Genomic DNA, 12,015 nt, shown 5'->3' with positions numbered 1-12,015 from the left:
AATAGTTTTAAAGCCACTGAACCCCAGAGACTAGAGCATTGCTATTAATGAGTGCTGCTCCAGACTGCTTTTGACACGTTTGCTTTTGAAGGACCAGGCCCAGGAAGAGGGAGCTCTTTGTTTGTGGTCAGAATAAACTCATTGTACACCCAGACAATTAACTCTTCAATCGACTTGCCAGCCTCTGTAAAGCGTTCCACTGCCCTCTCTGTCTACCTCCAGCTCTATTCACACATTTAAGCACACCACTGTTTTTTGTTTATTATTCTGAAAAAGTCCTTCACAAGAATAGTCGGAGCAGATCAACATTGTCCTCCCAGCAGCATTTATATCTGCCTGGCAGTGAGTGTGTCAATCAGGAATCAAAAAGCCAAACAGAGGAGGCTTTGAATTGTGTCACAGGGGTCAGAGTTACTTCCAGCTGTCTGTGCATGGGATAGGCTTTCTTGCAGGGCAAAGAATTGTGCTGCCAAACAAACACTGAGTACATTGGATCACAAAGTCCTTGGGGCTTGAGTGGCTTTTTTCATGTTGATGCACCTGCGAGGGAGATGTGAGAAGGAAGTGGGGGGAACTAATGCCTTCCAGAAGGCACAGGGAAAGGCTGCTTATCCTATCTGGTTGATATCTGGAATGCAGTGCTGAAGTAAAGGCTGCCTTCATCCATATGGCATACAGAATAGTTGACACAGGAATAGAACAATTACTGCAGTGACAGTGCAAGTCAGCCTTTGCAGTTAGGAGCTCTTTAAGCCCCACAGAGCCCTTGCACGTTTAGCACTTAGGCACATTCCCCCCTTTTTTAAGCAAAACTTTACTTCACCTGTCCGTGTCCAAGTGTTTGGGGATTGTTATATCCAAAGGCATCACTGCTATTTCTTAAAATTAAAGAAATAAAAAGTGAGACATGGCTTTTGCTGATTTGGTTTAAAAAATTGGGGTTTTTTACTTAACAGCTGTGGGATCTCCGTGCATAGAAGTGGTTGGGCTTGATGATCATAGAGGTCTTTTCCAACCTAAATTGTTCTATGGACAGGAGTGTGAAAACTCAGCAGGGAAGTCCAGCTGCACTGGTGTGTTTCCATTTCAGCTGCTTGCAAAAACTTATCTTGATTGGCCAGATTGTAAGAATTTGTTTTGTTTGAATGCTAACTTTCTGCACTTATATTGGCAATATATGTCTGTACATAAAAGTTGCATAGACTATTAAATTAATTACAGGTTGCTGAAATTGTTTCATTTAATGTAGGGAAGGATTGTGGTTAAGGCAACAATTTGCTCCTCCCCTGCAATACTAGAAGGGACATGTATTTTTGTCTAAGACCCCATGTAATGCAAACACAAAACACAAGCTCTTCTCCCTTGCTGCTGGCTTGACAGATTTGCTATTGGTGGATTTTGCTGCATTGAACAGGACCTGCTAAGAGTTCACTCATTGTCCTGGTGCTCTGTGCTCTAAATTGCCTATTTAGCGGCAGCTATGCTCTCTGATGACTCAGCCAAAACCAGGTGATGGTTAGTGAAGGAACCACTGGACACTGGAAGAAGGCTGCCGCTTCCCAGAGCAGAGCTCTGCACTTAAAATTGTCATCTGCTTATTCTATCAGTCTGACTCAAGTCTGGGAACCATTGATTCTCAAGCTATATACTTACAAAAGAGACTAGATTTTGTATAAAGCCTGGGTGATTGACTCCATAAACACCTGTGCTCTTCAAAATGGAAGAAATGTTTACAGATTGCCTCATGGACTCCAGTCAGAACACAACATTAGCTTCCCACATCACATCTCCTACCAGGAGAAATATACTCACTGCATAAGTTATCTGAATACTTGCATCAACACATTAGCAGGCCAAGACCTATGTGCTTCCTCAGCAACAACCTCAGAACATCACTTTTATCTGCAAACTTTTCCCTTTTCTACAGCTTCCATTAGGTAGCTTGAGCTAGAATGGTAATTCACAGCAGCAGGCAGTTACTTCACGTTTTCCCATAGTAATTAATGCATTTTTATGTCAAGGAGTTTACTTTTCTTCTGGCATAATTTAAGTTGTTCATGGCCTTAGTGCTTGTCATTCAGAGTAAAATGATCACTTTAGCAGGTGTCCTTTGCATGAAGTGGATCTCCTTCTCCCTCACCCCCAGTGTACACTACCGTCATTGCAGATGTGGATGCTTGCTAGATGTTTTGCAAGGATAAGTCATGGGGAGGGGTATTCGAGTGAGAGCATGAAGAATTCTTGCCCAGCACTAATAGTAGATCAGGACATGCAAGTAATCATCCATGTTTTGAGTCATTGTCAGTCAAATGCAATAAAAACTGTTCTTGCTTATGAGCTTCTGACAGTAGTAGAGGAAGTGGAATTCTAGTTTATATCCAAAGTATCTTAATGTGAAAATGGCTTAGGGAGTCTCATTTAGACCTGCCTGTTTCACTCTTATCCTGTGGCAAGATAAAAAATACCATTTTAAAGTTGACAGCAATTGAGCCAGAAAAATCTGCTCAACTTTTTTAAGTGTACTCTAGGAAAAGGTCACTTACTGTAGGAGTTTTATAGCTTTAAAATGTCCCATGAGGAGGTATTCTGCTGAGTGATACTGTCTGTAGTCAGTCGTCTTGGAAAAGGAAAGTGGGTATTCATGCTGGGTTGTAAAACGTAGAAGGGAAGTATGTCAGTGAACTCCTCCTCAAGGCTCTGAAAATATTCTGCAACCCAGGGATGTGGTTCTGAATTACATGAGTTCCTGATCTGGAAGCATTGCTATCTAGAGGGATTAGGAATTAACACTTGATCTCTTTAATCTCTGTGACATGCTGTGTATAAGGAACTATTGCAGCGACATGCCTCTTTTGAAAGTGTGGAATTTAACAGCTCTTTGAAGAGAGGAAGAGACTGTACCCAGTGAACATACTTCATTACCTTTGTACCCAAAGTAACAGTGTTCTATACTTCTCATATAATATCACAGGAGGCCTTAGGCCTATGGAATAGTTCAGGGTTTTGTTCTATGTTGAAATATTTATTTAAGGAATGCAAAATTTTTTTTGAAACTTTCAGGTATATAAAATAGAACTTGTACCTTGTTTGTGAGCAGCAAACAGGCCAGTGGAACAAATGTTCAGTGTAACAAGGAGAGTATTGGGAGAGAGGAAAAATCAAATAAGAGCAGGCAAGTACTAGGGTGGTTTTTCTGCCGAAAGGGAACAGCAGTGAAACTTGACGTAAGCTAATTTGGAGCGCTGAGACTTACGAGAATTCTCCAGTTTAAGAAAGAAAGTTTGGTAGTTTCAGAGTAAGAAGCTGGCAGCTGGGAAGTGAGCATGGTGTTTTTAATGAAGTGCAATTTTTGTCTTTTATGTGACTATTTCATGACCTTTAAGAAATAATCAGAAATATCTCTGGCTTTTGATTTTTGAAATATGGTCAATGTAATTACAGGGCTCTTGTCTATTGCATTTTTTCTTGTATGTGTGATGAAAGAACTGTACTTGCTTGAACAATAGGGGAATAATTATACTTCTCTCTATTTGCAAAACCCTTAATACTGAGCTGGGTGCTGCTACATTGTGCACTTAGTGACAATTTGGCTTTAGTAATCCATTAAGGAAATGATTGTGTAATTCACTGAGCCATTTTACTGAGATTATCTTAAACAGTAGCTTTGAACTGAGGGGTTTGTTTAATACTCTCCAGTAGCTTAATGGCTAACTTCATACAAAAGCTGCTGCAAAATTCTCTTTCTTTAAGAAGAATGTATTTGATAAGTTGTAATTGATGCTGTGTTCCTTGCACATTCATGAATGTGAAAAAATCCCCCTGAACCTGAAACATCCTGTGTTCTGCCAAATTCAAATAATGATCTGGATCAAGTGCTGTGGCTCAGATCCACTTCTAATTTCCCCCCATTGTTAGCTTCCAGGTTGCTGCTTTAAATCTGAAAAGTAATTCTGTAATTACTTGGTGCAGAAGCATTCATGAGAGCGGATAACAAGAAACTTATTATTGCACTGGTCTTTTTTTAACACCAGGTCTCTTCCTATTGAGAGTTATTTGCCTTTCTAGTTGTTCTATGAGTGTCTTCAGCAGTTTTGGGTTGGTTTCTCAATCTGTAAAGCGAGTCATGCTAATTACATTCTCTTCACTGCTTTGTTACAGTGTAAAGTGACATCCTAAATAAATAACAAGGCATAGCTGTGGCTCTTGGAGTCTTGCAGAAGCAGAGCAACCTATTCTGACATAAAAAGTGAAGATCAGCTATTTACTTCAATCCAAAGAGTATTTAAAGGGCAAAACCTTCTTCCTTGTAATTTAAGCAATATTCAGGATTTTTTTTCCAAGTTGCTCAAACTTTAAAAAAAATAAATACTGCTTATCCAGGTTACTGGTAATGCCCAGTAACAGGAAAGCTCAAAACAAGAGCTGACTGAAGAATGGTAAGTATTTTTTCTTCCGAGTATTTTTTTGTTAACTCTTTCAGTTTAGCATAAAACCAAATACAATGATGAAGAGGAAAGTGACAACAGGTTGTCTCTCTCATTTCTCGCAATGTCCTTGACTTCACTGGATCTCTGAGGCTGAAATGGAATTATCAGCAGGTTTTTGCTTTCTGTGAGCTACACTACTTTGTGTGGAAATGCATAAAATAAATGGACTGTGGAAGAGGTGTTCAAGCTTTTCCTCACTTTAAAAAACTGCAAATACAGGTATGGGTGGAAAAAGTCTACAAGCTTTTGTTTTCCATCTCTGCCCTTCCCCTTCCAATGGTCTCTTACTTTTGTAAATGGAGCTGATAGAAGAGAAGGCTAAGGGCAGTTATTGCTCCCTCTAGGAAGGACTGTCCCATGTATGTTTTCACAAAAGTGTGTTTGCCCTGTGCATCTGATGGTCATGGAGATAGAGGCAAGCCTGGCTTTTGTGGCATAGACCCCTCCCTTTAACAGATTTTCACTCTGCAACTTTACATTTTAGGTTACTGCCCACTTTACTGCCTAGTGTCATTCTTGCCAATACTACGTGCAAAGAATAGTTACTAGAAATTGAAGGTTTTAAGTCACTGTATTTCAAACAGAAAAAAAAAAAAGCCAATTCTAGGTGTAGTAGGCTGATCCTGGCTAGATGCTAGGCATCCAGTGAAGCTGCTCTATCACTCTGCTCTGGAGCTGCATAGGGGAGAATATGTATCAAAGGTTTGTGAGTTGAGATAAAGTCCAGGAGAGATCACTCACCAAATACCAATGGGAAAAACAGACTCAACTAGACCTAGACCTAATATAAGAGAAATTATTTTGCCACAATTTTGCCGTTGGAAGATATTGCCACCACCTTGCAATTAGAGAACACCTTGATGCAGTTATTGTGAAAAAAAAAAAAAAAAAAAATGCTACTGACCATCCCTTTTTAACAGCTCTGCAGTAAATGCTGGTGACAATTCTACACAGGTAAGTTTCAGAAGAATAATTTTTCTTTTGAACAAAAGCACTGAGGAGAAAGACACAATAGGACAGCAGTCTCCAGAACCTTTGCTGTCTCAGGAAATGGCCTGTGTAAAACTAAACTGACCTGAAACTAAAAGTCAATTAATTGCCTTCTGGGGAGACTATCAGGTGATGAACCCCAGTGGTTTGAGGAGGGAGGGGGGAGGCTTCTTAAGTGTACCAAAAGGGCTTAATGCATATTTTATGTAAAATGTTGCTGCTTTTAGCATAAAATGATTTTGTTCTGTCTGTCTTCTCTCTCTTCTGGACTTGGCCGGGCCATGTACAAATCCCAATCATTCAACAGTACTGGAGAGTAGATAGTATTTACCTCAATAATGGTAGTTTCTTTTCGATTCTTTCTAACCCTCAATTCAGATGATGGTTCGAAGCCAACGCCCACCATGGAAACCCAACCTATTTTCGATGGAGAAGGTAAGAACATCCCTTAACATAACAACACAAAAAGCTACTTCCCTCTCCCTTTCCTCTAGGATTTATGGTTCAAATGCTTTCTTTATCCTGCAAAGCAGACAAGCCAGTGAATCTCATAAGTTATCCAAATTTTAGAGTGCCCTTGGGACCTCAGGCATTTTCCCTAATCCTTTTACATCCTTCCCACTTTTCTGGAATCCAACAGTAACAACAGTTGATCAGATTCCTGGTGTAATCTTGGAGGAAAAAGTAAGTAAAAAAAAGGTGCATTAAGTCAGAAGTGGCCACTTCCTTTACAGTGTCCTTACCCCCTAACTATCTCCACTCTCATGATACTAATACTGGGAGTTCCATAACCTCTGCAGTGTGTTACAGCTTCACCAAAGGAAGGGCAATGTTAAACCGCAGCTTTTGAATGTTGACTTGGAAGAAAATTGCTGGGAGGTTTCTTTATTTAGCAAATGCTTTCATTGACGCACATACTATTTAAGCAAATGAAGTCATTGTCTTGGGCCCACTTAATTCATGGCCCACCCAGGCAGTTTTCTTCTCAAATGGGCAATCTTGCAATTGTATTATTTTGGAGTAGGAATATAGGACCTTAGTCTATTGGAAGCCTTCAAACAAGGATGAAAACAGCTGTCATCACAGGGGGTTCAAGCCTTTTACACATACAAACGTAAATACCAATGGGAATAGTGCTTCTTTGGTAGTGAACGGGCCTGATAGCAGCTGCTTATATCTTACATATAGCTTGGAAGTAGTGCCTGTTTTCTACAGGTTTAAATGCACAGCCATTATAGTGAAGGGATGGGCTGAAGTATGAACCGCTCTGTGACCCATCTGAAACTACAGAGCATGAGGCAGTGAGGGAAAGCCTATGCATTTTCATAGGGGACTGCTGTACTTCATGCACTTTTTAAACTGGATCAAAGGCAGAAATGGAGGCTACTGAGCAAGAGTAGGAGGTGCTTTTCTGTTCATACTTCCTGCCTTCTTGCAGAAGCAAGTGCTATGGTAGGGGTTTATTGTTGCTAAAATGAACATATTTAATGGCAAGATGCTGTAGTCCTATCACTTCATATTTAGTGACTGTAGATTTGTAACAATCTTCTTGTGAGTTTTAAGAAACAGCAAAGCTCTCAGACAAAAAACACTCTCAAATAAACAAAGGAGACTTAAGCCATGCTGGCTCTCTCTTGTTTATATCAAAAGAAGATTCCTCCTGGCAGTAAGCTGATATTGTATTAAATTACTGTTGGCAATCACAAATTTCTGACCTTTAAATTTTCCCCTGAGAGGGTACCCATAGATATTTAAAGGAAAGAATGTGCTAGTAGAATTCAGGAGTGAGGTGATGTGGTTAATACAGCCTGTTCAGGAGCTCCTTCTAGGAGAGTTTCAATGTTTTGGTCATTCAAATAGAACTGGACAAAATTCTTGAAATGGTGTAGTGAACACACTTTTTCTGGTTTTTCTGGTGATGGGCAGAATCTGAAAAAAAACTGTTATTCTACCTTCTACGAAGAACATTTTCAATCAAAAACCTTCAGATTGATTTGTAGGTGAACTCCAGTCTGATAAATGGGCATGGACTGAATGATGAAAGATTGGCTCTCAAAAACATTGCAATATATTATTCAAGACCTTATCTCCTAGACTTTGAGAGAGAATGACTGGTGCAATGGCCTCCTAGTGTATTAGCGGTGTCCGTTATGACTCTGGAGAACAGACAGGCACGTTAATCAGGCTCTGCATTGATGAATAATTCTAAGTTTGTCACTCTATGTTTTGTCATCTCTATTAGTAAAATAGGACTACATAGATTTCAATGGTGGCTCTAACAATAAACAATTAATGGTGTGATTCTTGGGGTGTCCTGTGCATCACCAGGAGCTGAACTTCAATGATTTTTGTGGGTCCCTTCCAGCTCAGGATATTCTGTGATTCTAAAGTCCTGAGCAACCTGATCTGGTTTTGAAGCTGACCCTGCCTGGAGCAGAAAGTTGGGCTAGGCACTTCAGGATGTCATCCTGAACAATCCCTTGATCCTATCTGAACAAACATGTGATACTTCGCTAGAAGATTCTCCCCGTGCCTTGGGTAGGTCTTCCTGGGTAATGGCTTGTACTCGGCGTCTGACACAAATGACAGAAAAGGGCAAAAGAGTTATCCATTCACCTGTCAGGTCGGAAATCTTCATAGATGTTCAAAGGCATTAATGTTCAGATCACATTCCACTTCACTGAACTTGAGAACTGATGGGTTCCTGTAAACCTATATATTCACAGTCAGGCAGCCAGGGTGGAGCTGGTATCAACTTGAATGGACAATAACAATGTAAATTTTTTTTTTTCATGGTATGCCCTTGGTTGCCTACCTTCCATACACAAGGGGCTGACTTTTTTCAAAAGGCATTACATACAGTTAGCTGCCCCTGAAATGTGTGATACCTCTTGGACTTTAACTTCTCTAAGATGAAGGTTCACCTTTCTCATGTTTTCATCTACATTAGAGGATAATGAAAATTCACATTTCATGTATAAGTTCCCCTCCCACTCCCTACCGTCTTCCCTGAGGGCATAATAGAGTGGTGCCAGAGATAAAGTAAATCAGATAACTTAAACTCTCCCATCCAAGGTTTGAATCATAACACAGCCATCTCTCTAAAAATTATTTCATATTATTATAATGCTGATCTTAGAGATGTTTTTAGTGAATCTTTTTTTAGGACAAAATTCTCCTCTGCTGAAGAGTGTTTTATGAATGTTCTTGGTATAGTTTTATAAAGTTATATTACCTCCTGCACTTCTAGGCTCTGTTATTTTGTTTTCACCATCTATTTAGTTTCCATCTGCAAGGTGCAGTAATTTCTTAAAGATATCCTCTTTAACCATCTCTTCTTTTTGGTAAAATTCACCTCTTAATTCAGTGGGCATCTACTCTTTCCACAGATCTGTTGTTCAGAGACATCTGTAATCCAAAAAGATGTCCGGGTTACTTGGATTAAAAATAATACATTTTTATGTATCCATTCGTCAGCATCTATTGAATTTGAGTGTCCCTGCTTTTTCAGCTGTACACACACCTGGTCCTTATGATGCAGATTCAGAGCTAAATTTCATCCCAGATTTAGGGGTTAAATCCCTTTTTGGGGAGAACTACCTCAGATTAAACATTGGGTAAGAGCTAGGAAGGAGAGAAGCACAAAAGTAGAAATAGTCCATAAACCAAAGCATGTAGGTAGGTATATGTATTTATAGATGATCTATGAATGTTGATAAAATAATGTCGTGAAACTGGCATGTAAGGCAATTTTTGATATTCCAGCAGCAGTAAAAAGTTTGTTTAACAGTGTTCAACCTATATTTCCTTGTGGGGGAAAAAAAAAAAAATGCCCTGAACACGATTACTAAAATGCCTTCAGTCAATGTGGCTGAAAATATTTAGGAAGGAGAATTTAATTTTCTTTTTTTTTTTCATGTTCTTGTAATTTATAATCAGTTTCTCTTTAGTCAGCCAGCTTCTCCCTTTGCTGAGCAGATCCATGTAAATGTCAATGAGGGAGCAGGAAAACAAACCCATGTGAAAAGTTCTTCTAAGAACTTAAGAAAACCCTCAGGATGTACTATTTAAGTTGTGTCCTTGTGGAAACAATTTTTTTTCAGAAAATATCATTCCGAAAAATGTCACTTCAGGTGCTCTAGCCCATGGTAGCAAGAACTGCTTTGCTCAGTTCTAATCAAATGCTGAGGTTATGTCATTTCTGTGGCTTAGGGCAGGTTCAGATGTGTTTTGAAGTTGATTATAACACCTCAGATGAGGTGCTCTAAGCACTTTTTCCCCACAGATTTCAGTTTGGATGTCTTGGTTAGTGCATCAGACATGCTTTTCTAACCAGAACCTATTTCTTTAACAGACTTCCTTTCAAGTCTTTCCAGAAATATCTTCATGTCTCTGCCTATTTATTTCAGATTTTGTTGTTGCTTGTTTTAGAGAACTGACTGTGGCCAGACCTTCTTGAGTTGTGAAAGCAATATTTAAGGTCTGGATTGACTGTTTAAAATCTGGATTTCATGTGTACTTTTGGGAGAAACAGCACATACTATAGCACCCGATGCAGTGTTTATGATCTCTGAGTCTTGGGGAAAAAGGCTTTTAGAGAAATTAGGAAGTAGGGGTTAGAGTAAAAAAAAATGTTTTGCCAGCAGAGATATACTTTCTGGAACGGGAAGATAATGACAGAACCTTGTGGAAGATTTACAAATGGTGGTTCAGAAGAGTTGGAAGACCTCACCAAGAGATGAACCTGTCTGTACAAAGATGATAGATCAGTTAAGGCATAATTGTAGCCAACATCTTGCTTTCTACGAAGAGAGACTGAGGGAGTTGAGGTTGCTCAGAAGACACCTTCTAGCATCTTCCAGTCCCTGAAGCCAGCCTATAAGAGAGCTGGAGATGGACTTTTTACAAGAGCATGTAGTGACAGGACAAGGGGTAACAGCTTCAAACTGAAAGAGAGTAGGTTTGGTTTAGATATGAGGAAAAAATTCTTTACTGTGAGGGTGGTGAGGCACTGGAACAGGTTGCTCAGAGAAGCAGTGGATGCCCCACGTTGGAAGAGTTCAAGACCAGGTTGGATGGGGCTTGGAGTAACCTGGTCCAGTGGAAGGTGTCCCTGCCTATGGCAGGGGAGGGGAAATAAGATGTTCTTTAAGGTCCCTCCCAACCCAAACCATCCTATGATTCTGAGTAACTGTTGTGTGTATTTTTATTAGTTGCTGCAGTTTGTTTAATGCTGTTATTTTTTTTCTTTCAGAAATCACAGCACCCACACTTTGGATTAAGCACTTGGTCATCAAAGATTCCAAAATGAACAGCTCCAATACAAGGAATTCAGGTAGCCTTCAGTCTAAAAAAAAAAAAATATTTTAACTAGTCTGTAGCTCCTCACCATCTGTTTTTGTTTCATTCTTTCTTCATTGTAGCTGTCAAGCTGCTAAGGGGCACTTGCAGCCCAGGCTATAAAGTAATTTCAGATAAGGTCCTTTTTTGTGCCCAAAGGGCCATAAGCAGTGTGTGATGAAGGATGTTTGTTTCCACTAACCATAACTGGGGAATCTCTTAATTTCTTAATCTGTTAATTCATTTTAGTCATGTGTCATCTTTATTCTGTTTCTTGTTCAGCATGGATATATGAACTGATGCATTTGGCTGAAAGCTCTGCACTGTGGTTGTTGGTCTAAGCTGTTGTAAAAAATACAAAAAGGGGCTTCTTTCCTAGTGAATTCAAGATTCTTCTCTGCAGGGGTTATTTTTTGATAGAGAAATGAGCTTATTATTTCACAACTAAAAGTGGTTTAATTATGTGTTGGCCTAAGAAAATGTTGGGATTTTTGCAGGTAGTGGAGTGGATGAGGGAAGACCCAAGCCTAAAAAGCAACAAAGAAAAGAGATCATGAACATGAGTGAGAAAAGGGGAAGCAGGAAGATATTAAGTCAGGGTGTAAAATTTGAGATTGGAGATGTGAGTGAAATGGTGGAGTGGAGTCATTGAAATGAGAAAAAACCCAGAGAATCTGAAGAGAAGGGTTAGGTATTCTTAGTAAGAATGGTTTCTGTCTAATATTTTAACTGAGATGGGAGAAATTAAGAAATTAAAAGAAATATAAGAGAACAAAATTGCTTTAAGAAGCCATGGGTTTACTTTAAGATTTTAATAAGGAGATGCTACTACTACATATATTTTATGAAACATATATGCCTAGAATGGCTGTTGGGATAATTCCAGTCACCTAAACAGATAAATTGTGATATCTTGAAGTGTCTCATCATCTGGTATTTCTGAATTAGCTAGAGAGTATTCATGACAGTTCCTTTAACCTTCCTCTGCCACTTCCAAGCTGCAGGGTGAAATCAGTACTAGGGTGGGTGAAACTCTCTTGCTACAGAGTGAAGAGCTCTTAGCAGGAGAGCCAGCATTGCCCAGACCACAGTTTTAACAAGTCTCTTGAGCTTCACCTCCCAGCTGTTTTTGTAGCAGGGTGGTCTGTGTAGGATCTGCCAGTGGGAGTCCTCCAGAAGCTTCAGATGATGTGTGAGC

At 39.6% G+C, this 12,015-nt stretch overlaps 1 protein-coding gene across 6 annotated transcripts in view; it reads left to right on the top strand.

Annotated features, from left to right (window-relative positions):
- SMOC1 (SPARC related modular calcium binding 1) overlaps positions 1–12,015 on the top strand; it is a 155,995-nt gene that overhangs the window by 101,516 nt on the left and 42,464 nt on the right. For 5 of the 6 annotated variants that reach the window (XM_040067492.2, XM_040067493.2, XM_040067489.2 and 2 more), the window contains exons 6-7: positions 5,823–5,912; positions 10,732–10,812. In XM_040067492.2, the coding sequence (XP_039923426.1) occupies positions 5,823–5,912; positions 10,732–10,812 (171 nt within the window). The remainder of the gene's footprint in view (positions 1–5,822; positions 5,913–10,731; positions 10,813–12,015) is intronic. The other variant, XM_040067490.2, reaches the window with a different exon arrangement.

This window comes from Hirundo rustica, chromosome 6 (genome assembly GCF_015227805.2).
Source record: "Hirundo rustica isolate bHirRus1 chromosome 6, bHirRus1.pri.v3, whole genome shotgun sequence".
Classification (NCBI taxonomy): Eukaryota; Metazoa; Chordata; class Aves; order Passeriformes; family Hirundinidae; genus Hirundo; species Hirundo rustica.
Note: the sequence above shows the minus strand (reverse complement) of the source record. Positions and strands in the feature narration are given on the sequence as shown.